This window comes from Garra rufa, chromosome 5 (genome assembly GCF_049309525.1).
Source record: "Garra rufa chromosome 5, GarRuf1.0, whole genome shotgun sequence".
In the NCBI taxonomy this organism is placed as follows: domain Eukaryota; kingdom Metazoa; phylum Chordata; class Actinopteri; order Cypriniformes; family Cyprinidae; genus Garra; species Garra rufa.
This window is the reverse complement of record NC_133365.1, coordinates 55,745,404-55,772,693: the sequence shown is the minus strand read 5'-3', so window position 1 is coordinate 55,772,693 and position 27,290 is coordinate 55,745,404. Positions and strand designations below refer to the sequence as shown.

At 32.7% G+C, this 27,290-nt stretch overlaps 1 protein-coding gene across 1 annotated transcript; it reads right to left on the bottom strand.

Annotated features, from left to right (window-relative positions):
- Positions 1-1,564: 1,564 nt before the first annotated feature.
- Positions 1,565-22,697, bottom strand: ciz1a (cdkn1a interacting zinc finger protein 1a). The gene is made up of 16 exons (XM_073840167.1): positions 22,689-22,697; positions 21,496-21,653; positions 19,616-19,740; positions 17,791-17,957; positions 16,784-16,877; positions 15,180-15,270; positions 14,889-14,953; positions 13,644-13,720; positions 13,053-13,250; positions 11,154-11,284; positions 10,301-10,394; positions 10,050-10,163; positions 8,776-8,889; positions 8,585-8,663; positions 6,853-6,974; positions 1,565-2,855 (listed from the first exon to the last, which is right to left on the bottom strand). Exons 1-16 carry the CDS (start codon positions 22,695-22,697, stop codon positions 2,526-2,528), a joined length of 1,968 nt encoding a protein of 655 aa, XP_073696268.1. The 3' UTR covers positions 1,565-2,525.
- Positions 22,698-27,290: the final 4,593 nt, after the last annotated feature.

Genomic DNA, 27,290 nt, shown 5'->3' with positions numbered 1-27,290 from the left:
GACTAAATAAACAATAACATGAATTACAGTTTTGAAAGTAATGATCTGAAATGTGTTTAATTGTCCTGAAAATGTCAAATAACCCCCCTAAAGGTTAAGAACTGGCTTCATTTTGTTTATGCAAAATATAATTCCTTTTTTGTCCTGTGGTTCTTTCTTTCTTCGTGAGATTGTCCATAAAACAATCAGCTGTACAAACATCAGTGTTTGACTGAAGGTAGAAATGAACCGCTTGCTAAACTAGAACTGCTAACAGGTGAAGTCAGTGTAAAAATAACCCACTGGTTTAGATGCGTTACGATCCGGGAACTAGTCGAGTAATAAAGAGAAACAAACAGCATCCGTGAGACGATTTCCTTGATTTCTGGTCTGGTTCAGCAGCTACAAAACATGATCAGTGCTGGTTTCGTGATGCATTTTAAACTGAAGCAGCTGCTCATTTAACCATGAGGTTAAGGGAAAACTCTGTCTAAAGAGGTTTAGAAGAAAAGTACATTGAGATACTTTCAGTGTTTGAGTGTTTGAGTCAGTCAGGACTGGGACTAGTGTGTTAAACCCATTAAAAGTCCAAATAAGCGTCGTCTCCCTTCTGGATCTTCAATGGTGTGACACTGATATCAAAACTACAATCACGTTTGTATGTTTATGAAACGCTCCGGTTCGATGTGTTTCAGTGCTGCTACATTCTACAGTCAGTACAGATCACTCTTAAATAAACATGTTCAGCTCACCATCAGCAGCAAAATCAAAAACTCTGAATCATAGTGTTTATTTATTTATAAAGAATATATAGAACTGGTAATATGTTTTGAGTTTTGACATTTGCATGACAATTCAGCACATTTCTCGTCCAAATGGTACATTATTGTAATGCAAAATTATTTTAGAATTAATTGTATAAAATTAAAAACTGCATACATTTAAATTTAGGACAACTGTTTTGCAATTATGGTAAATGACAATAATATTTCTCACTACAGTAATGGAGAATTGAGGAGAAAGTGTGCAAGTATCATAAAAAAATTAAATGATAATTAAATCTTAATGGTCCTAAAAATAATAATTTCAGCATATGTATTACATATATAATATACATGTAAAATATATATATGAAAATATATGCTCAGAATTCTGGTATCAGTATGATTTTAATGCTTTTTAAAAGGACTTTTCTGCTCGTCAAGGCTGCATATTTTTGATTAAAAATACAGAAAAAAAATGTAATATTGTGAAATGTTAATGCAATTTAAAATAGTGGTTTTCTATTTTAATATACTTTGAAATGTAATTTATTCCTGTGATGCAAAGCTGAATTTTCAGCATCATTACTCCAGTCTTCAGTGTCACATGATCCTTCAGAAATCATTCTAATACACTGATTTATTTTGTAATCTGTGATACTTTGATAAATAAGGTAAGGATTCTTTGATAAATAACATGTTAAAAAGAACAGCATTTATTTAAAATAGAAAACTTTTGTAACAATAAACGCCTTGTTCAGTATTTTTTTCTTTACTCCGCAAGGACGTGTTAAAATGTTAAAAAGTGATAGTAAGGAAAAAGATTTAGATTTTGTATAAATGCTGTTCTTTTCAACCTTTTATGCTTATCACAGGTTCCAAAAAAATATTAAACTGCACAATGTTTCCAACATTTATAATATCAGTAATAAATCAGTATACTGAAATGATTTCTGATCATGTGACACTGAAGACTGGAGTAACGGTGCTGAAAATTCAGCTTTGTATCACAAAAATAAATTAGATTTTAAAATATATTCACATAGAAAACAGTTATTTTAAATTGAAATAATATTTTACAATATTACAGTTTTTTCTGTATTTTTGATCAAATAAATGCAGCCTCGATGAGCAGAAGAAACGTCTTTAAAAACCATTAAAATCGTACTGATCCCAAACTTTTGAGTGGCAATGTATATATACATATAGCTATAACTATTATAGGACTTTTAGGACTAAATTATCATCTAATATCACAATATATATGAAGAGTTTATTTGCAAAAACAGAAAATTGTATAAATTTAAAAAAAAATTTTTTTATTCCGTTATCATCTTTTTAATGTTTTATTGTGCTAGTTAGCACATTCTTTTTGTTATTTTCACTTGAAATAAACCAACTGAGATTATTTAGAATGCACAAAAAAAACAAAACATGATTTTTACAAATTGTTAAAAACGAGGTATCAGTTTTTGCAAATGAACTCTTCATATATAGATGTACATCTTTTTGATTTTGTGCTGAAATCTGAGCTGGACATGATATATTGGTGAGATTCACTGGTGTTTAATGACGTCTTCAGTTCAGACTCACGCTCTCCAGCGTCGCATCCCATCATTCCCTTCATCTGAGGTCGGTGTGCTCATGACAAACACAGCTACTGTACAAACAAGGGTTAGAGGCGTGAATCTGTGGCACGGACCCGTCTGAACTGCAGGAAAAACACACTGTCTACGGCGGGTGGTTTCACTACGGTCCTCTGAGGCTGGTACTGTTCTCCGCGTCTCAGCGTCGTCTTCCTCCTCGTCCTCGTCTCTTAGCGGGAGTCCTGCCTCGGCCCCGGGCTCCCTTCCCCTCCGGGACAGCGGGAGCCTCGTCTTCTTCCTCCGGCTCCCCGGCGACGGCTTCTTCCTGTGCGGGCGTCTGGTCTTCCTGTGCACTGCTGCTGGCGTTGAGTCTGCTGATGCTGATGCTGAGATGTGAGGTACTGCTGCTGGACTGGGAGGTCTGCAGGGCTGGTTTTGGGATGAGAGAGGTTTCATCTGGACTAGTGTGGTCTGCTGGTTCTCCTGAGGTTGAGCCGGAGTCTTCATGTTTCTTTAAGGCTTTATAATGCTGTGAGATGACAAATCAACAACTGCTGCTGTTTCATTTTGGCATTGGTGGGTAATAACAGCAGACAACAGACGTTTAATTGTCTAATCTAAATTAATGCTGGGACAGTGCAGTAGTGTCTGTATATTGGTAGGGACCATAGAGTCTCTACTAAATTCTACACCCTTGAAAATCGTAACAAGCAACTTTGGTCCTTTCATTAAAAATGAAGAGATTCATGAGTTTATCCAAATTTCACAAAAAGCTTATGGACGTAATTATAACAGAAGTCAGACACTGAAGGGAGTTGCTGTTTTTGATCAAATTTGTGTTGTGTTACCCTGGCAACACATCCGTCTAACAATGTTACTATAGGTAAAGCATGGTAACCACAAATTAACCATGGTTTTGTCACACTAACCATACTTTAACCATGGTATTTGTAGTAAAACTGTGCTTACACACACAAAAAAACAACATTACTAGACTTTTACTATAGTAAAAAAAACGGTTGATTTTGTATTTGTTTATGCTTTAATTTCTTTACGAATCACCATTTCAGATCAGGACTCAGAGCATGGATCGCAAATCGTTTTATTTGCAAAATGATTAGCAAACCACCAAAATTCTGAATTAAATGAAATTAAATTATTCACAATATGTGACGTTCTGATCTGAATCAAAAGATTCACAAATCCGCATCAAAGTCCTGAACTGAATTAAATGATTCGCTAACTATATCAAATGATTTTCGAATCCGCGCCGTAGTCCCGGAGGGAATCAAATGATTAGCGAACTGTATTAAATGACTCGTGAACCCGCATCAAAGTCCCGAAACTGAATCAAATAATTTGCGAAACCAACGCCGAAGTCACGAAATGAATCAAATGATTAGCGAACTGTATTAAATGACTCGTGAACCCGCATCAAAGTCCCGAACTGAATCAAATAATTTGCGAAACCAACGCAGAAGTCCCAAAATGAATCAAATGATTCCCGAACTGTATTAAATGACTCGTGAACCCGCATCAAAGTCCTGAACTGAATCAAATAATTCGCGAACCAATGCCGAAGTCACGAAATGAATCAAATGATTCGCGAACCCGCACCAAAGTCTCGAACTGAATCAAGTCCCGAAATGAATCAAATGATTCCCGAACTGTATTAAATGATTCTCGAACCAGCACTGAAGTACCAAAGTGAATCAAATGATTCATGAACTGTATTAAATGATTTGCGAACCCACGCCAAAGAACCGAACTGAATCAAATGATTTGCGAGTCAACGCCGAAGTTCCGAAGGGAATCAAATGATTCGCGAACTGTATTAAAATGATTCTCGTCCCAGCTCTGAAGTCCCGAAATGAATCAATTGATTTCGCGAACTGTTTTAAATGATTCTTGAACCGGCACTGAAGTACCGAAGTGAATCAAATGATTCATAAACTGTATTAAATGATTCGCGAGCCAACGCCGAGATCCCAAAGTGAATCAAATGATTTGCGAGTCAACGCCGAAGTCCCGAAGGGAATCAAATGAATCGCGAACTGTATTAAATGATTCTCGAACCAGCACCGAAGTACCGAAGTGAATCAAATGATTCGTGAACTGTATTAAATGATTTGCGAACCCACGTCAAAGAACCGAACTGAATCAAATGATTTGCGAGTCAACGCCGAAGTCCCGAAGGGAATCAAATGAATCGCGAACTGTATTAAATGAATTGCAAACCGGCACCGAAGTCCCGAAGTGAATCAAATGATTCACAAACTGTATTAAATGACTCATAAACCCGCATCAAAGACCCAAACTGAATCAAATGATTTGTGAACCAACGCCAAAGTCCCAAAATGAATCAAATGATTCCTGAACTGTATTAAATGATTTGCGAACCGGCACCGAAGTCCAGAACTGAATCAAATGATTTGTGAAACTGCGCCAAAGTCCCAAAGTGAATCAAATGATTCGCAAATTGTATTAAACGATTTCGAACCGGCACCGAAGTATCGAAGTGAATCAAATGATTCGCGAACTGTATTAAATAAATCGCAAACCCACACTGAAGTACCGAAGTGAATCCAATGACTCGCCAACTGTATTAAATGATTCGCGAACCGGCACCGAAGTCCAGAACTGAATCAAATGATTTGTGAACTGTATTAAATGATTTGCGAACCTGCGCCAAAGACCCGAACTGAATCAAATGATTCGCGAACCCACACCAAAGTCTCGAACTGAATCAAATGATTTGTGAACCAACACTGAAGTCCCGAAATGAATCAAATGATTCGCGAACTGTATTAAATGATTCTCGAACTGGCATCGAAATTCCGAAGTGAATCAAATGATTCGCAAACTGTATTAAATGATTTGCGAACCTGCGCCAAAGACCCGAACTGAATCAAATGATTTGTGAACCAACACTGAAGTCCCGAAATGAATCAAATGATTCTCGAACTGGCATCGAAATTCCGAAGTGAATCAAATGATTCACAAACTGTATTAAATGATTTGCGAACCTGCGCCAAAGACCCGAACTGAATCAAATGATTAGCGAACCCACACCAAAGTCTCGAACTGAATCAAATGATTTGTGAACCAACACTGAAGTCCCGAAATGAATCAAATGATTCTCGAACTGGCATCGAAATTCCGAAGTGAATCAAATGATTCGCAAACTGTATTAAATGATTTGCGAACCTGCGCCAAAGACCCGAACTGAATCAAATGATTCGCGAACCCACACCAAAGTCTCGAACTGAATCAAATGATTTGTGAACCAACACTGAAGTCCCGAAATGAATCAAATGATTCGCGAACTGTATTAAATGATTCTCGAACTGGCATCGAAATTCCGAAGTGAATCAAATGATTCGCAAACTGTATTAAATGATTTGCGAACCTGCGCCAAAGACCCGAACTGAATCAAATGATTTGTGAACCAACACTGAAGTCCCGAAATGAATCAAATGATTCTCGAACTGGCATCGAAATTCCGAAGTGAATCAAATGATTCACAAACTGTATTAAATGATTTGCGAACCTGCGCCAAAGACCCGAACTGAATCAAATGATTAGCGAACCCACACCAAAGTCTCGAACTGAATCAAATGATTTGTGAACCAACACTGAAGTCCCGAAATGAATCAAATGATTCTCGAACTGGCATCGAAATTCCGAAGTGAATCAAATGATTCGCAAACTGTATTAAATGATTTGCGAACCTGCGCCAAAGACCCGAACTGAATCAAATGATTCGCGAACCCACACCAAAGTCTCGAACTGAATCAAATGATTTGTGAACCAACACTGAAGTCCCGAAATGAATCAAATGATTCGCGAACTGTATTAAATGATTCTCGAACTGGCATCGAAATTCCGAAGTGAATCAACTGATTCACAAACCTGCATCAAAGTCCAAAAGTAAATCAAACTGTGTCAAATGATTCCCGAACCTGCTCAGAAGTTCCGGTAATCAAAAGATTTGCATTTTAAAATCATTATAAGCGATGTTGAAATTCGAAAATGAATGGCTATTTTATTTTGATCTGGTTTTTGATAGTGAATTGCTTGAACTGAATAATCAGTCATGAGTTTGAATCAATAGGAGCGGTTTCAGCGTAAAACTCACTCAATTGATTCAGTTCGTCTATTCGTCTTTTCAGCTATGTTTACACCACACTCTCAGTACTACTACTATCTTAGCTCTCTAGTTTTATGACATTAATTGAAATAAACGAAAAAAATATATAATGTTTACAAATTAAATATCCATATTTCCATTCCAAAGATAATATCCAACGTAAATCTAAAAACATACTGATGTGAGGTAAGTTCAATAGGAAATCAATATAAATCATCCAGTTATTTCATTCCATTGAAATCAACAATACATTTAATCATCAGTATTAATATATAGAGATTTTAAAACATGACAGAAAGCTACAATGTTTTGCATTAGCAGCTTGTTGATGAAATGAGTATCAGAACAGACCTGACAACTTAAAGCTTCAACGTACCTTGAGATTCTCGAAGTGTTTGAGCGTCTTGCAGTGCGCGTGTCGAGCCGAAGACTCAAAGTGATAGAACTGATTACAGAGACGACAGAGAAAGCCGGCGACGGGCACCACAAAACTAGAGCCTGTGAGAAACAAAGCATTATATATTCAATGCCACATCTTAAAATGTAAGCACAATTTGATAAATACTATTAACACCAGGAGACAATGTGTTTAGGTCTTTCAATCTGACTAAAAAAGTGACTGAAAACCAGAAGCTTTAACTATTACTAGTTTTCAAATGGAAGATGTTGAGATAAAGTATATAGTATAAGTATATATGTGACCCTGGAGCACAAAACCAGTCTTAAGTCGCTGGGGTATATTTGTAGCAATAGCCAAAAATACATTGTAAGGGTCAAAATTCTTGATTTTTCTTTTATGCCAAAAATCATTAGGAAATTAAGTAAATATCATGTTCCATGAAGTTTTTTGTGAAATTCCTACTGTAAATATATCAAAATGTAATTTTTGATTAGTTGTATGCATTGTTAAGAACTTAATTTGGACAACTTTAAAGGTGATTTTCTCTGTATTTTGATTTTTTTGCACCCTCAGATTCCAGATTTTCAAATAGATGTATCTCGGCCAAATATTGTCCAATCCTAACAAACCATACATCAATAGAAAGCTTATTTATTGAGCTTTCATATGATGTATACATCTCAGTTTTGTAAAATTTAACCTTATGACTGGTTTTGTAGTCCAGGGTCACAGTGTGTCCGCATCAAATTAAATGTACAAAAGCAATACATGTTTTTATACATAAAAGTATATTAAATGAAGTATGTGCTTTAATTTTCAAGTAACATTTGTGAGAATAAAATGTCAAAATATTCATTCAGAGTAGCAGATGTATTTATGTTCAAATAAAACATATTTGTTCTGACCAGTACTGGTTAAAATATGTGACCCTGGACCACAAAACCAGTCATAAGGTTAAATTTTACAAAACTGAGATGTATACACCATATGAAAGCTCACTAAATAAGCTTTCTATTGATGTATGGTTTGTTAGGATAGGACAATATTTGGCCGAGATACATCTATTTGAAAATCTAGAATCTGAGGATGCAAAAAAATCAAAATACTGAGAAAATCACCTTTAAAGTTGTCCAAATTAAGTTCTTAACAATGCATATTACTAATCAAAAATTACATTTTGATATATTTATAGTAGGAATTTTACAAAAAATCTTCATGGAACATGATCTTTACTTAATATCGTAATGATTTTTGGCATAAAAGAAAAATCAATAATTTTGACCCATGCAATGTATTTTTGGCTATTGCTACAAATATACCCCAGCGACTTAAGACTGGTTTTGTGGTCCAGGGTCACATATATAAATGAATAAGTCATCATACTATTTTTTATTATACTTATATTAAAAAAAACATCTTGCTGCCAAATGGTTCAAAACAGGTTACCTAGTGGTTTGAAGAAAAGTTTCATTTGTTTTTGTGGGCTGCACTGTGATCGTTAAATAGTTTTTAATGTCATCTAATGATTGATGATGTCAAAGACATTTTTACATTTTTAAGTTTAAAGCTGTATTGAACTTTTATTGTTTTGATGCCTGAAACCCCCTTTTCATCTTTGACCAGTATCTACTATAACAAAGTCAGAGCAAATGAGACACATTAAACATTTATTAATAATATACAAGGTCTGTCACTGATGATTACCCACCATAAACAGTGTCTGAGTCGAACTCCTCGTCTTCGGTCAGATCCTCCAGTGTGACCTCCATCTGTGCAGACAAACCCTCCTACAGGAGACACACCAGAGTCACGTGAGCTCAGCTTCACCACTGAGATAACACACAGAGACATATAAAGATCTGTTTATCAGTGACAACAACTAAACACAGATGCTTTCACCTTCCCGTTCTCCTCATCTTCCCTCTCGTCATCGCTGCATTCGCCGTCCTCGTCACCCAGAAGCATGTCAGCGTTCAGCTGATCCGCGCCTTCTTTACCCGACTCCTTCCACAGCTGATCCACACAAAGAAAACAACAGCATTCCCATTCAACAGAGTCTACAATTACTACTATAATTTCTGTTAATATTTTGAATTTGCTTTTAATTTTTATATTTTTCATTTTCATTTCAATTTTAGTTAAAGGTTTAGTAATGTTATTGGGCGTTTTGTCATTATTAAATATAACTATGTAGTTTGTTTTTTACTTGGTTGTAGTTTATTAAGTTTTAGTTATTTTAGTGCTTTAAATTAAAGTAAATGAAAAATGAGAAACGTTGCCTTGGGAACTAGCTAAAATATAGTCAAAATCTTTTTTTTTTCCTCTCCAAGTATCAAAAATGTTAACTACAATAACTAGGGGTGCACCAAAATTAACAAAATTAAACACTGGACCGAAGGCTGATTACCAAACACGGTTTTTCATGTTTTTCCCCATCATTTTTTTCACAACTGCATAAATTAAATAGGCATTTTTTGCTTTTTACAGTTTTGTCTTGCTTTTCAATGAAATAAAAACAATTACAAAACAACAATTTAAAAATATTTACATAACACTGAACGTTTTTAACATTCTAGTAGACATTATAGCCTACCAACAAACCACAATTTAACTTAAAATTAATAAGTTAGTAAAATAATATTCTTTGGCCATTTTTAAGACCCCCTTCTTAAATCAGGCATGTGTTTGTACAAATAAATGCATAATAAATGTTGTAATGTATACAAATAAATGTATTAATAGAGCCGTTGTAATCATTGTTACTATTTTAAGAAAGGCCAAAGAATATTATTTGACTAACTTATTAATTTTAAGTTAAACTGTGGTTTGTTGGTAGGCTATAATGTCTACTAGAATGTTAAAAACGTTCAGTGTTAAGCAAATATTTTTTAAATTGTTGTTTTGTAATTGTTTTTTTTTTTTTTTAAAGCAAGACAAAACTGTAAAAAGCACATTTTGGCAATTCAATTTATGCAATGGTGAAAAACAAACATGAAAAATTGTGCATTTAATTTAGTTTGGCTTCAGCCAAGAATTTTCATTTCGGTGCATCTCTAGTAAAAATGCTTCACTACTGTCCGCCTCTGTTCAAGAGTTAAACGTCAATTCTCATGCACCATATTGCACGAAACAATCAAGCATCATCATCATCATCAGTAGTATCTGAATATTACCTGCTCGACTCGCTGCTTGTGCTCCGTCGACTGCATGTGCTCCACAAACTCTCTGGGAGTCCTGAAGTGCACCTTACAGACGGTGCAGTTGGTGCTGGATGGGCGACTACAGCGCTGTACAAACACACAGACAGAGATGCTCAGCTTCATTTCCATCAGCTTTACAATTGCCCCTAAGACAATCCAACACATATGCAATGGCGATGTTGGTGACTGCATCAAAGTCTGTGTGGGAATAGTGGCCTGTTCACCTTGTGCTCCTTGGTTCTGCGATGGTCCATGACGTTGGAGGTGAAGTGCGTCTGGCAGGTGGAACACCATCTCTGCAGGCCTGGTCTCTTCTCACTGCAAGAGCACAGATCATTCAGAAGCTCAGGTGATGTAAACATAAAAACAGAGATGTAAAAACAAACTGATGCAATCAAATTACTCATTTATGAAAGTTGTGCACCTTTAAATAACGTGTGCATTTCAAGAAAGAAAACTGTCATTTTAAAGGTCTGTTGTTTATTTTCTGGATGTTTAATAGTAATGCACTAAAACTGGAACATTTATTTTCAGTGAACGGGTGCCATCAGAATGAGAGTCCAAACAGCTGATAAAAACATAATAATCCTCAAGTAATCCCATCAGTTAACATCTTGAGAAGACCATAGCTGAAACAAATCCATCAAGACGTTTTTAACTAATACAAGTCCATAATTCTATAACACTTCCTCCAGTGAAAAAGTCCATCTCCTGTTGTTTCTCACATCAAAATCCAGCCACATATTTGTTTAGAGCTGTTTTAGGTGCTTGACCTGTGCAGATTTCTCTCCTGATTCAGGAGGAAGCGTTATTATGGATTATGGACTCATATTTTAGTTACAAACGTCTTAATGTTGGATTCGTTTCAGCTTTTGTCACTGGAGTGGTGTGGATTATTGTGGTGTTTTTCTCAACTGTTTGGTCTCTCTTGAGTTCTGACGGCACCCATTCACTCCAGAGGATCCACTGCTGAGCCTGAGACAGTGATGCAGTGACACATTTATACAAACGATCTCATCCTAATTTTGGATGGCCTGATTTCTTTAAGGTATTCATTAATAGCATCAGAACTCTCACCCGTCTTTGCGATCTCTTTGCAGGGACTCCTGGACTCGCGGCAGCAGGGTGACGAGACACGCGTTGCTCATGTGCTGGATCTCCATCATCTTCTGCTGGTGCGTCAGTCCGTTCATATGGCTCTGGAAATTCTGCACACACAAGATTTATGCATTTAGCAGATATTTCTATCCAAAGCGACTTACAAAAGAAGAACAAATGCAATTGGTCAAACTGCTTTTTATCAGTGCAGGTTATGAAAAGCAAATTTAGTACACTTCCAGAACAAAAATGTACAGATAATTGACTCACCCTCTTGTCATCCAAGATGTTCATGTCTTTCTTCAGCCGTAAAGAAATTACGTTTTCTGAGGAATTTTTCTCCATATAGTGGACTTCTATGGTGCCCCGAGTTTGAACTTCCATAATGCAGTTTAAATGCAGCTTTAAAGGGCTCTAAATGATCCCAGCCAAAGAAGGAGGGTCTTATCTAGTTAAACAACCTGTTATTTTCCATTAAAATCTAGCTTTGCGTAAATTCTGTGCATTGCAGTTCAATAGTTAGGGTACTTATCTTTGCACGTTCACTTTTTAAACACTGGGTTGGCACTTCTGCAACGATGTAGGATGATTGTGAAGTTGGAGGAAAAAATGAGATGGAAGTTTTTCAACGTACTCTAACTATTGAACTGGAATACACAGAGTATGCATGCCTATCACAGAGAATTTGAGGTTAAAAAGTATATATCTTTTTTAGAAAATAACCAATCGTTTCACTAGATAAGACACTTCTTCCTCGGCTGGGATCGTTTAGAGTCCTTTGAAGCTGCATTTAAACTGCATTTTGGAAGTTCAAACTCTGGGCACCATAGAAGTCCACTATATGGAGAGAAATCCTGAAATGTGACCCTGGACCACAAAACCAGTCATAAGCTTAAATTTGACAAAACTGAGATTTATACAGCTCAATAAATAAGCTTTCTACTGATGTATGGTTTGTTAAGATAGGACAATATTTGACTGAGATACATCTATTTGAAATCAGAAATCTGAGGATGCAAAAAAATAAAGACTGAGAAAATCACCTTTAAAGTTGTCCAAATTAGGTTATTAACAATGCATATTACAAATCAAAAATTACATTTTGATATGTTTACAGTAGGAATTTTACAAAAAATCTTAATGGAACATGATCTTTACTTAATTTCTGAATGATTTTTGGCATAAAAGAAAAATCTAAAATTTTGACCCATGCAATGTATTTTTGGCTATTGCTACAAATATACCCCAGCGACTTAAGACTGGTTTTGTGGTCCAGGGTCACAAATGTTTTCCTCAGAAAACATAATTTCCTTACGGCTGAAGAAGGACATGAACATCTTGGATGACAAGAGGGTGAGTACATTATCTGTAAATATTTGCTCTGGAAGTGTACTTCTCCTTTAACTAAAGAGTGCATTTACATGCAGTCTTAGACCAGTTATGCTTCACTGCAAAAAATGATTTTCTTATTTAGTATTTTTGTCGTTTTCTAGTATCAATATCTAAACATTTCTGAATCAAGATGCATTTACTTGACAAGTAAAAAAATTTAAGTTATCAAAATGTTGTTAGTTTTTGCTTAAAACAGAAAATATTTGCCAATGTGACAGAAAAAAAAAAAATCTTAATTCAAAGGCTAAACAAGTATCATCTTAGCAGATATTTTAGCTTGTTTTAAGCAAAAACTAACAACTTTTTTTTTAGAAAACAAGACAATATCTTAAGTCGTTTTACTCATAAATTCATCTTGATTCAAGAATTTTTAGATATTTATAATAGAAAACAAGACAAAAATACTAAGAAAGAAAATGTTTTTTATAGTGTAATTATCAGGTCATGTAAAAACAACTAAAGGTGAGGGATATCAGTGAAACATACTTGCTGGTTATGGCAAGTGATGTTGCAAATATAGCAGAAGAACTTGTTGGAAGTCTCTGCCGCTCCGTCTTTGACCTCCTCAGGAGTGACTGTGGTCTCCTTGATCTCAGGGACTGGATCAGAAACTACGGCGTCGTCTGGAACATCACTGTTCTGCTGCTCGACGTCTTTATCTGGAGCTTCTGTGCTTTCAACCTGCTGATGAAAAACAAACAAGGCACATTTTTACATCTCTGCCCTACAAAGGTAAAGTGCAGTAACTACACCCACATTGAAACTGAGAAAAATGCCTTTAAGGTTTTCACACCATATATGGTATTAATTTGGATTATGTAGTTACTGCGATTGTAACAAAATTGAACCAGGAGTTTTTGCCACAAGACAAAACGGTTGTCACAAAGCCCATTTTAAGCCTTAACTCAATTTTGACCAAATGTGTAGTTACTGCTCTTTGCCTTTGGAGAGCAGATCTGTACATGCATCTCTTTACATGCGTTCTACATCATTCAGAGTGCATCTGTGGGATTGTTTCATCTTTATTACAGTGAAAATAGTTCATTCAATCACTGAGATCATACAGATGGTACCAACCTCAGCCACTTGACTGGGTTCATCGGCTTCAGCAGGCAGCGGCCCGTCCACGCCTCCTCCCTCCTGCAGTGTGAGCTCTGAAACACATCAGATCACTTACAGGAAGAGGATTCCACCCTCATGAATAATGCATAATCACACGCTCATCCATCTAGAGCATTTTCAGCTTAAAAGCACTTAGTGGTTTTTAGAGACGAGAGAAAACCACAGCTAATTATATATTCAAAAACGTGTGATAAGTAAGGTTTTTAATGTTTTTAAAAAGTCTCTTCTGCTCACCAACACTGCGTTTATTTGTTCAAAAATATAGTAATAATTGTGAAATATTATTACAATGTAAGACAATGCTTTTCTATATTAATATACAATAAAATGTAATTTATATCTGTAATTAAAGTTGAATTTTCAGAATCTTTACTCCACATGATCCTTCAGAAATCATTCTAATATGCTGATATTAATGTTGAAAACATTTGTGCTGCTGAATGGTTTTTTGTAGGAGGTTCTAATGAATAAAAAGTTAAAAAGAACAGCAGTTTTTTGAAATAGAAATACTTTGTAACAATACACACTAATGATCAAAAGTTTGGGGTCAGTCATTTTTTGTTTCTTTTTTGAAAGAAACATACTTTTCAGGAAAGATGTGTTAAATTGATCAAAAGTGAAAGACTTGTATTGTTAAAAAAGATTTAATTTAGAATAAATACTGTTCTTTTTAACTTTTTATTCAAAGAATCCTGGGGGGGAAAAAATGATATAATTTATTTTAAAATAAAAAAAAAAATGATAAATGAAAAAAAAAAAAAGATAAATGATGAATAAAAAAAAAATATAAATTTTATATTTATATATATATATATATATATATATATATATATATATATATATATATATATATATATATAAACAGAAACGAGAATGTTAAAAATATATATTTTTCAGGGAGTTGATATTTAAAAAAAAAAAAGTCATACAGGTCAAATAACATTTTTTTTTTACTAAGATTGACTTGGTTTAACAAAAAAAAAACAAAAAAAACTGCAAGCTTTACATTTCTGCTTTTAAACCCTCCAGTTTTAATGTTCATTTATTGTAATGGCATTACAGCAAACACATGTGTTTTTACAAATTGAGGGACAAATTATTTTGCTACTGACAACAGATATGATACATAAAAGAAAAAAGAAGAAAACTGCCTCAAACACTGTTTCAGCACAGTTGTAATTAGGGAAAACTCCTCCTTACCTGCAGGATCTGGGCTCTTACATTCAGCGCTTTGAGCTGATTCTGTCTCCACAGGCTCTTCAGACCTGCACAAACATCAAAATCACATGATTTTCTTATTCAAATTCATTTAAACACATTAAGAGCAAACAGAACATACAAACAATCGGACAAATCAAACTGTGTGTTCCTGTTATTCATGATGAAAGATATATGTCAACAGTGATGTGCATAAAGAATCGGTCCCTATTTTGATTGCATGAAGACTTAAGGACATTTCTGACATAAATACAGAGATGTAAAGCCACTGACTCTTGCGTTTTTTGTTTTTTGGCCACTGGTTCATCAGGCTGCTCTGAGGACTCCTTACATCCCGGATTGGCTGCAGCAGGTGCTTCATCAGCTGATCACATCAAAACACAAATCACAACTTATTTATCAAAAACAATCATTCCAGTCTTAAAAGACAGATTATTAGTTTTTCAAATCTTTAAGTGAATCTCTTTAATTAATATTTTTAAGTGTTGAAATGTTACATCTGCACTTTAAGCATGTCCTTTATCCATGTTTAAATTCTTTTCATTCCATTCAAATTCAATTAATTCTAATTATATAATCATATTTTGTGTTTATTTCACTTGTTTCTGTATAAACTAAACAGGTTGATTTGATTACTTTAATGCTTATGATGCAGATTGTATGTTTGTTTATGTATGCATTGCACAGCCTTGCATCCTGAAAAATATTACCTAATTTAATGATGCTCAGTTCAAAAATTGCAATAAATATTTTCCGTCATGCACACTTTTTCGGTAAAATAAAAATGAAGTTTTTTCCAATTTATATGCATATTAAAAAACAAAAGCAGTCAAATGACAAAGGTTTTGAATTTAATTACAAAATTTTGCATTTAACTTACAATCTGAAAAAGAAATGTAAACGTGTTCAAATATATCTAATGTGTCAGAACTTTACATAAACATTTATAAATAAATAAGCTGTTTTCACAAAGTCTGTGATTTTCTGCGGCTGTTTAGATGGAGCAAAAGCAGAAAACTGCTCTATTTATAATCTTGAATTTAGGATTAGGCATAAAGTAATGTCAACATTTTCAAACAGTTGTTATTTGGCTCAGATTCAGACAGGAATTGTGTTTGTGGAGTTTTCTGCTACTTATAAGTTTAAAGTAAAAATGCAAGAAAATGCATTGTATTTTATGAAAAAGTGTATTTTTTTCTGAAACCAGCATCCAGTAAGAAACTAGTAATGGATTTAATTTAGCAAATATGATGCAGGGTTGTATAAGTATGCAAAAATGCTTTTCACCTTTTTCACAAAGGAAGATAATCCTGCTTATTACTATTCTTCAGTAAACATGCCTTTTGTACAATTATTAAAAACATTTCTGTTATTTCTGCATATATGTGACCCTGGACCACAAAACCAGCCATAAGGGTACATTTGTTTTAAATTGAGATTTATACATCATTTGAAAGCTTAATAAATAAGCTTTCAATTGATGTATGGTTTGTTAGGATAAAACCATATTTGAAAATCTGCAATCTGAGGGTGCAAAAAAAAAAAAATCCAAATATTGAGACAATCGCCTTTAAAGTTGTCCAAATTAAGTTCTTAGCAATGCATATTACTAATCAAAAATTAAGTTCTGATATATTTATGGTAGAAAATGTACAAAATATCTTCATTGAACATGATCTTTACTTAATATCCAAATGATTTTGGGCATAAAAGAAAAAAATCAATAATGTGTCACATACAATGTATTTGTTGGCTATTGCTACAAATATACTTGTGCTACTAAAGACTAGTTTTGTGCTTCAGGCTCACATATTCAGTTCATGCACAACTGTTTGACAATCAGAGAGCTGCTAATGAGACATGTGACCTCCAAATACCTCTGCTGCTCCTGGCTTCTGATTGGCTTTCGCTGCTGCCCACAGATTTCTGTTCGTTCTCTCTCTTCCTGTCTGGCTGTCGAGCCTGAAACTCCTGTGTGTGTTCAGATTTACCAAATATACAATAATATATCATTTATTTGTTTAAAACTGATTCCTATACACTGCTGTTCAAAAGTTTGGGATCAGTAAGATTTTTAATGTTTAAAAAAAAAAAAAAAAAAAAAAAACTCATGTTCATCAAAAATCCATTTATTTGATCAAAAATAGAAGAAAAAAAAAGGAATATTCTGAAATATTATTGCAATTCAAAATAACAGTTTTTTATTCTAATATATTTAAAAATATAATTTATTTCTGTGATTCAAAGCTGAATTTTCATCAGCCATTACTCCAGTCTTCAGTGTCACATGATCCTTCAGAAATCATTCTAATATACTGATTTATTACTTTTATTATCAATGTTGGAAACAGTTGTGCGGCTTAATATTGTTTTGGAACCTGTGATACTTTTTTTTTCAGCATTCTTTGATGAATGAAAAGTTAAAAAGAACAGCAATTAGTCTTTACTAATCACTTTTTAATCAATTTAACACATTATTGCAACCTTTCCATTTTAACCTTTTATTGATCAAAGAATCCTGAAAAAAGGATTCACAGGTTCTAAAAAAAATATAAAGCAGCACAACTGTTTCCAACAGTGATAATAAATCAGCATATTAGAATGATTTCTAATAGTAATGATGCTGAAAATTCAGCTTTGCATCACAGAAATAAATTTCATTTTAAAATATATTCACATAGAAAACTTTTATTCTAAATGGAAATAATATTTCACAATATTACAGTTTTTTCTGTATTTTAATCAAATAAACGCAGCCTTAATAAGCAAAAAAGTCTCCTTTAAAAAGCATTAACAATCTTACTAATCCCAAACTTTTGAGCAGCAGTGCTTAGCAGAAAAAAAGCAAAATGCATGTATGTGCTGAGGTTTAACACACACTTACATTGGTGAAATAGCGTGTGTGTGGCGTGAAATGGCGCTGGAATCCCATGTGTGGGGTTTTGATGGCGACTCCCATTGGGACGGGCCCCAGTAGAGATGCTCTGGACCCCGCAGTGAAGAACTGAGGAAACTGCTGTCCACCCATTGCAAAACCACGCATGCCGCCCGCTACAGACAGGACGAAAACCATCAATATTACAGTCAAATGTTGAAATAACAACATGACGGGTTGAACAGGTCGAACTCATGAATCACATCAAGCATCTCTCTCACTGCAAAAAAATAAATAAAAATGCTTACTAAATTATGGACATTTCACTTTTTAATTTATTTGTCATTTCCATTATTCTTTGTGCTGATTCTCATTACTCTAATAAAGTCTTTTTCACAAAAATTATAATTTTATTTTTATGATATTAGGGCAGCACTGCAAAATATGCTTTTCTTAATTAGATTTTTTTGTCGTTTCCAGCCAAAATATCTACAAATTATTAAATCAGGAAGGATTTTCTAGACAAGTAAAAATGGTCTTGTTTTCAGGAAAAAACAAGTCAAAATTAAGTGCGTTTTTGCTTGAAACAAGCAAAATAATCTGCCAATGTGGTAAGCAAAATAATCTCGTTTTCTGTTTGAAATAAGATTATTTTGCTTGTTCGAAACTCACTTAATTTTTACTTGTTTTCTGAAAACAAGACAATAATTATTACTCGTCTAGAAAAATCCTTCCTGATTTAAGAATTGTTAGATATTTTGACTGGAAACAAAACAAAAAATCTAAGTAAGAAAAGCATTTTTTTCCAGTGCTGCCCTAAAATCCTAAAAATAAAATTACAATTTTGGGAAAAAGACTGTATTAGAGTAATGAAAATCAGTGCAAAGAATAAAGTAAATTCAAAAGTGAAATGCCCAGATGTCTTGCAGAAGAGTACTACAAATAAAAATAACTTCTTTGGCTAAATCTGGAACATTTCATATTGATCTTATGTATCATTAATATGTAACTGTGAGTAAATAAGTTAATTAATCAGCACTGCTAATTTACAGTGTTTTTAAGGATGCACCAAATGTTCATCAACCGAAATGATTCAGCTGAAAATATCAAAAAAGTTCTTTGTGTTCAGTACTGAGGTCTTCTTGCAGGTTGCCTGCCTAAATGAAAGTCAACATTCATAAACGTTAGTATTATAATTTTACTGTTGTTTTGTAAAATAAAATAAAAAGTAACAAAAATAATGCTAACAATTATTCCAACAGCTTTATTAATACATTTATTCTAACATTGTCCTTTGCTCAGCAAGGCTGCATTAGTTGTACATTAAAAACACATGCCTGATTCAAGAAGTCTTAAAAATGGCCAAAGAATATTATTTTACCAACTTATTAATTTTAAGTTAAATTGTGGTTTGTTGGTAGGCTATAAAGTCTACTAGAATGTTAAAAATGTTCAGTGTTAAGTAAATATTTTTAAATTGTTGTTTTGTAATATTTTTTCTTTTCTTTGAAAAGCAAAACAAAACTGTAGAAAGCACATTTTAGCTATTTAATTTATGCAACGGTAAAACAAAATTGGCAAAATACATGGGAAAAAAACATGAAAAAACGTGTTCGGAAATCGGCCTTGAGCCCAGTGTCTAATTTTTTTCGGCTTCGGCCAAGAATTTTCATTTTGGTGCATCTCTAGTGTTTTCTCCTTTCTGTGCAAGAGTAACACCAGAAGTCTATGTTAATGCACAAGAGCTGTTCAAGAGGAACACGTCTCTGCTGGTCTAAAGTGGCCACACGTATCTTAATATAGTGTGTGCTATATTAGGACGACATGAGTGTACCCTGCATCTGTTGCATGAGCAGAGCCCCCTGCAGCATGGGATTGGGTGCGATGATGGTCTGCGTGGCTGAGCAGAGGTTCACCATGCGGGCAGGTGGAGGTGCAGGAGCCTGAACCGCAATAGGCCTGTTTAACAACACAAACACAGAGGCTAGAAACTCATGCAGGTTTCTTATGCAACACAATGTTCAGCACAAGATAATGGTCAATAAACATTATTATGAAAATGCATCATTATATATACAGTTGAAGTCAAATGTTTACACACACCTTGCAGAATCTGCTAAATGTTAATTATTTTAGCAAAATAAGAGGGATCATACAAAATGCATGCTTTTTTATTTAGTGCTGACCTGAATAAGATATTTCACATAAAAGATGTTTACATATGTGACCCTGGACCACAAAACCAGTCATAAGGTTAAATTTTACAAAACTGAGATGTATACATCATATGAAAGCTCAGTAAATAAGCTTTCTATCGATGTTTGGTTTGTTAGGATAGGACAATATTTGGCCGAGATACATCTATTTGAAAATCTGGAATCTGAGGGTGCAAATAAATCAAAATACTGAGAAAATCACCTTTAAAGTTGTCCAAATTAAGTTCTTAATGCATATTACTAATCAAAAATTACATTTTGACAGGTTTACAGTAGGAATTTTACAAAAAATCTTCATGGAACATGATCTTTACTTAATTTCCTAATGATTTTTGGCATAAAAGAAAAATCAATAATTTTGACCCATGCAATGTATTTTTGGCTATTGCTACAAATATACCCCAGCGACTTAAGACTGGTTTTGTGGTCCAGGGTCACATATAGTCTACAAGAAAAATGATATAGTTGAATTTATAAAAATTACCCTGTTCAAAAGTTTGCATCCCCTTGATTCTTAATACTGTGGTGTTGCCTGAATGATCCACTGCTGTTTGTAGTTTAGTGATAGTTGAGTTCTTGAGTCCCTTGTTCGTCCTGAACAGTTAAACTGCCTGCCGTTCTCCAAATTCTTCGGTTTTCCATCATTTTTGTGTATTTGAACCCTTTCCAACAATGACTGAATGATGTTGAGATGCATCTTTTCACACTGAGGACAACTGAGGGACTCATATGCAACTATTACAGAAGGTTCAAACACTCACTGATGCTCCAGAAGGAGAAAACAATGCATTTTCTGTAGCTTCTGAAGCGCAGAACTAAATGAAAAAAAAACAAAAACATGATATTTAGGCAAAAAAAAAAAAAAAAAAAAAAAATGCACATCTTTATTCTGCTCAAAAGTTTTCACCCCCGGCTCTTAATGCATTGTGTTTCCTTCTGGAGCATCAGTGAGTGTTTGAACCTTCTGTAATAGTTGCATATGAGTCCCTCAGTTGTCCTCAGTGTGAAAAGATGCATCTCAAAATCATACAGTCATTGTTGGAAAGGGTTCAAATACACAAAAATGCTGGAAAACCAAAGAATTTGTGAAACAATGAAGAATTTTTCTGAAGAACAGCAGATAGTTTAACTGTTCAGAACAAACAGGGAATTCACTAAACAAAACAAAAAACACACAGCTGTGCATTTACCACAGTATTAAGAATCAAGTGTATGAAAACATTGTAAACAACTGTATTATGTGCTTTTTGTATGATCCTTTGCTAAAATAATTAACATTTTGCAGATTTCGCAAGGTTAATGTATATAATGTAACATTCTAAACATATTAACATAAATATGCAGTTATTGGTACACTTATATTGTTGATTAATCTAACTAGATTTCATGCTCATGCTCATGTTAGATAATAACATCAAATTGAATGATTCTCAAGAATAAGAGATCCGTAGTGCATTGATGGACAGTGTGAAGACAGCAAGCTGTGATGTTGGCGTACCGTGCGTGTGTGATGTGATGAGCGGGCGGAGGCTGTGGTGGAGGAGGCGGCGGCGGAGGCGGAGGAGGCGTCTGCTGCTGAAACAGCTGCTGCAGCTGCCGCAGATGCTGATGAAACTGCTGCTGCTGCTGGTGAGGATTGAACATCCTGACGTCTGGCTGTCGATATCACAGATTCACCGCTTCACTGCAGCCTGAGAGAAACACAGACACACATATGTGACCCTGGAGCACAAAACCAGTCTTAAGTCGCTGGGGTATATTTGTAGCAATAGCCAAAAATACATTGTATGGGTCAAAATGATCGATTTTTCTTTTATGCCAAAAATCATTAGGAAATTAAGTAAAGATCATGTTCCATGAAGATTTTTTGTAAAATTCCTACTGTAAACCTATCCAAATGTAATTTTTGATTAGTAATATGCATTGTTAAGAACCTAATTTGGACAACTTTAAAGGTGATTTTCTCAGGATTTTGATTTTTTTGCACCCTCAGATTCCAGATTTTCCAATAGATGTATCTCGACCAAATATTGTCCTATCCTAACAAACCTTATTTATTGAACTCAGTTTTGTAAAATTTAACCTTATGACTGGTTTTGTGGTCCAGGGTCACATATAACACTCTTTAACATTTACACAACATTACATTCATGCAATTCATTTAAGCTTTTATACAAAGCCACTTACAATACAGGAGCATAAACAAATTATAAAAGTGTTCAAAAATGTAAATGTGAATGTAAGAGGATTTAACATGGCAAAGAATGTAATGTGTTTGTAATAAAGATCAGGTAAGATTTTGCATTAGTAATAACTTTTCTCCAGACAACTAACTTACGATTAGAACTAAATTATTAGATGTGATTATGGAAGCCCACTTCCTATACAGAATTTAAAATAAATTAATAAAAATGCTAAAATAATTGATACATTTGTGTTTATCTCTCTCAATTTTGCCTTTTCATTTATGTTGCGTTGCTCGATATAACAGAGACAAACTCAGAATTGTTACTTTTTTCCTCCACATATATGTGTTTTAGCCACAAACTTAAAAAAATAAAATAAACTTTTTAATCTCACAATTCTGACCTTTTTTCTCACAGCTGTGAGTTTATATTTCTTATTATATTTGATGTTTCTATCAAAATTGTGAGAAAGAATCCAAATTGTGAGATAAAAACGTCCAATTACCATATGCATTTCTAATGAGGATTATGTAAGATATTTCATTTGTAATAATAACACTTCACCAGACATTTTTTTTTTTAACAAATGTACTTACAATTAGAACTGCAATATGACACGATATGATGTGAACATGCAGTATGGAAGCCCATTTCCAAAAGAGAATAAAATAATAATAATAATAATAATAAATACATTTCATTTTTAGTCATGGCTTATTTTAATGTCCCTTTCTTTTCTTTTTTTGGCAGAATTGCAAGACATAAACACAGAATTGTGAGATAAACTCAGAATTATTACTTCATCTTGCAATTCTGTTTTTAGCACACGAAAAAAATCTGATCTTTTACCCACAATTGAGAGTTTATATCTCTTATATTTTGCAGGTTTCCATCAGAACTGTGAGAAAAAAATCCAAAATGTGAAATAAAACTCACAATTGCCTTTTTTTTCCCGGCAGAAACAGGCTTTCATACATATAGCATCAGCTTGCGCATTAAAATATGATTTAACACCCAGGTCATTTGATTATTTCAGATAAACGAGATTATCCAATCATAATAGAAGTAAAAAAGCAAACATATTTCATTGAAAAGGCCAGAAAGTGGGTGAAAATAGCAGCAAAAAAGTCATTTTTTTTATGCATAATATCGTGACTAACACTGAAAAACAAAACAAAAGACCATAAATGCACAATATAAAAAGGAATACAAAAAATAACAAAAAAAAAATCATTTTTCGTAATTGCACATTTAATCTTTTTATATCTCTTTTAATAATTTAATCTTGTCTCTAAATTTTTTTTTCAGAATTGCAAGATATAAACAGCATTATTACTTCTCCCCACAATTTTGTGTTTTCATCTTCCAATTCAGTTTTTTTTTTCAAAAAGGTCAGAAAGTGGGTGAAAATAGCAAACAAAACAGAGAAACTAAATGTTTTTATGCATAATATCTTGACTAACAATGACAAACAAAACATAAGACCATAAAATCCACAATATAAAAAAGAATAATAAATAAAATACAAACGGCAAATTTAGTTTGTCTTTCAATTTTTTGCAGATTTGCAAGATATAAACACATTTTTTTTTTAAAAAGGCCAGAAAGTGAGTGAAAACAACAAACAAAACGGAAAAAATAGTTCTGCATAATAGCTTGACTAACACTAAAGAAAAAAACAAAGACCATAAAATGCACAACATAAAAAATGTATAATAAAAAATATATATAAAAATTACATTTTTCATTTTCTGTAAATACACATTTAATCTAACTAATGTAATTTTGTTTGTTACTCAATTTTTCTTTTTTTAGATGAAGTGCAAGATATAAACACTGAATTATTTGAAAAGGCCAGAAAGTGGGTGAAATAGCAAACAAAACAGAGAAACTAAATGTTTTTATGCATAATAACTTGACAAACAAAACATGAGACCATAAAATGCACAATATAAAAAATGAGTAATAAATAAAATACAAATTGCTCATTTTTCATAATTGCACATTTACTCTAACAATTTTGTTTGTCTCGATTTTTTTTTTTTTTTTTTTTTTTGCAGAATTGCAAAGTATAAACACAGAATTATTTGAAAAGGCCAGAAAGTGGGTGAAAATAACAAACAAAACGGAAAAACTAAATGTTTTTATGCATAATATACTGACTAACACTGAAAAACAAAGACCATAAATGCACAGAAATAAAAAAAATTAATAAAAATTGCATTTTTAATTTCCGAAATTGCACATTTAATCAAACAATTTTGTTTTTATGCGTAATATCTTGACTAACAATGACAAACAAAGCAAAGAAGACCATAAATGCACAATTTAAAACAGCTCTAGCAGTCGAACAGATAAAAAACACAATACGAGCTTGATAATAAAACCCAGATGAATTCAATGCAGTCAATCATTCATCAGATCAGAGCTAGACTAGAATAACCAGATTCTGACCTTCAGTATTTTCAGTTAACTAGACGAATGAGCAATACAAAAACAAAGCAATCAAGCCCAAATAAACAACAGCTCGCTAATGTGTCTCAATCCTCGTTGTCTACAAAGACAGCAGCATTTCCAGCACCCTAAGAGCCTGGACCTGCATTTTATAAACCAAATGCGTTTGCAGCCGTCATTTATTCCCAAAAGATGCTGTCTAGATAGGTGCCTCGAGAGGCTTTAGGACACAGCCGTAATCTTTATCCGTGTGCTATCCGCTAACCGCTAGCTGTCTATAAACACGACCACACCAGCGCGCTCCCGCAAACCTCTCTCACAATGATCACATTCTGAACCCTGGAGTCTATTTATCTGCAGATTAAGAGATACTCACGAATTTCGCTGAGGAGATTATGAGTTTAACAGAGGAGAAATGAGCGACAGCCTGTGGAAACTTCCTCTGTCACATTAGCGGCGCGCTAACACACTCTCACCGGTAACAGCGCAGCATAATGAGCGCAGCCGCGGAGACAGCGACACACAGCGACCCCTGCAGGACTGGAGGACGATCGGAGAAACGCTTTATTTATTTTTTTATTTTTTTTATTTTTATTGCGCACCACACCTTCCATATTGTGTTTTGTGTGTTTCTGTCGTTGTACAGCAGGATTCATCAATTAGGAAACTTTTCAGTCCCTTGAAATTATTTTTGATTTTCATTCTATTTTTAAATTACAAATTAATATACATAATATTTGTATTGCTTTCATGTATTTCTTTTTTGTTTTCATGACATTTATTCATTTGTTTTGTACTGAAGTATTCATTTTTAATGGTTTATCCATATGTGCCTTATATTTGTTTAGTAAACAATTAAATGAACAAATACAATTACAAATAAATAAAAAGAACAATTAAACATAAATAAATAAATAAATAGGTATATTTTATGAATTACTTTTTAATTTATTTTTAATATATGTTATAATATATTGGTTATTTGACTATTTCACAAAGTGAAACTAGGCTGCTACTTATTATTATTTATTTTAGAAAATAAGTGTTTATAGAATTATTAAAAAATAATTCCCTTTTTGTTTTTATTATTATTATTATTATTATTATTTAATTTTGTGTTCAACAATTTTGTACTTATTTATTAATATTTTAAGGTTGATTCATTTGTGAATAAATATTAAATATAATATAATATAAAATATAATATTTGTTTAGTAAACACACAAATAAACAAAAAAGCATTAATCCTACTACAGGAGTGAAATGACATGAAACTCACATGAAAGTGTGATACTATTTAAAAAAAAATTAAAAAATAATATAAAATTAATTAGAATAATAAATAAAAATAAATAAATAAAACTATTAAAAATGAATATATAAATAAAAAATAATAAATGATGATGATAATAATAATAAAATACATAAATAAGCTTTCATAATTTTTGTTATTCATTAATTTATTTTGTGTTCTGCAATTCTTATATTGGGTATTAATATTTAAGGTTGCTCTTATTTGTTTAGTAAACAATAAAATAAATAAAAACAATTTTAAATAATAAATAAAAATAATTTAAATAAATAAATGAAATATTAAATAAAACAAAGTAATATTAATTTAATAAAAATAATATATAAATAGAAATAATAAAACTATTCAAATGAATAAATATATATAAAAAAACTTAAAAAAATAATGAACAAGTAAAATAATTTTAAGTAATAAATATACAATAAATAAATAAATACATAAATAAGCTTTCATCCTACCACAGGAGTGAAATGACATGAAACTCACATGAAAGTGTATTAAAAAATACTTTTCCTTTTTTTAAATTTATGTTATTCATTTATTTATTTTGTGTTCTGCCATTTTTGTACAAAAACAATTAAAGTAATACATAAAAATAATTTTAATAAATAAATAAAAAATATTTTAAATAAAAATATTACAAACAATACAAAATAACATAAATAATTAAAATAATACATCAATATAAATAATTCAAATTAATAAATATAAAAAAATATTAAAAATAATGAACAAATAAAATAATTTTAAATAATAAATATACAAACAAAGAAATAAATACACACATAAATAAATAAGATTTTATACAGGAGTGAAATCACATGGAACTGACATGATGACATGTCAAAATGACATGAAATTTGTTTTAAAATTACTTCACTTTTTTAAAAAAAGATGTTATTCATTCAATTGTTTTGTGTTCTGCAATTTTTGTACTGGGCTATTCATATTTAAGTTTGCTCCATGTTTGCCTTCTAATTGTTTAGTAAACAATTACACAAATAAAAACAATTTAAAATAATAAATAAAAATAATTACAATAAATAAATAAGTAATATTTTAAATAAACATAAATAAAAAAAATAAAATGAAATAATATAAATGAACTAAAATAATAAATAAATATAAAGAATACAACTATTAAAATGAATAGATAATAAATCTATTAAAAATAATGAATAAATAAAAACACATTTTAACATATACATAATAAATAAATACATAAAAACGAAATATGAAATTATATGAAACTGCTTTAACTTCAGAAAGAGCGCCGACATGCGACAGAGCGCGGAGCTGCAGTGTGTTTCCTCGTGTGCGCGCGTCTGTGCGCGCTCTGAG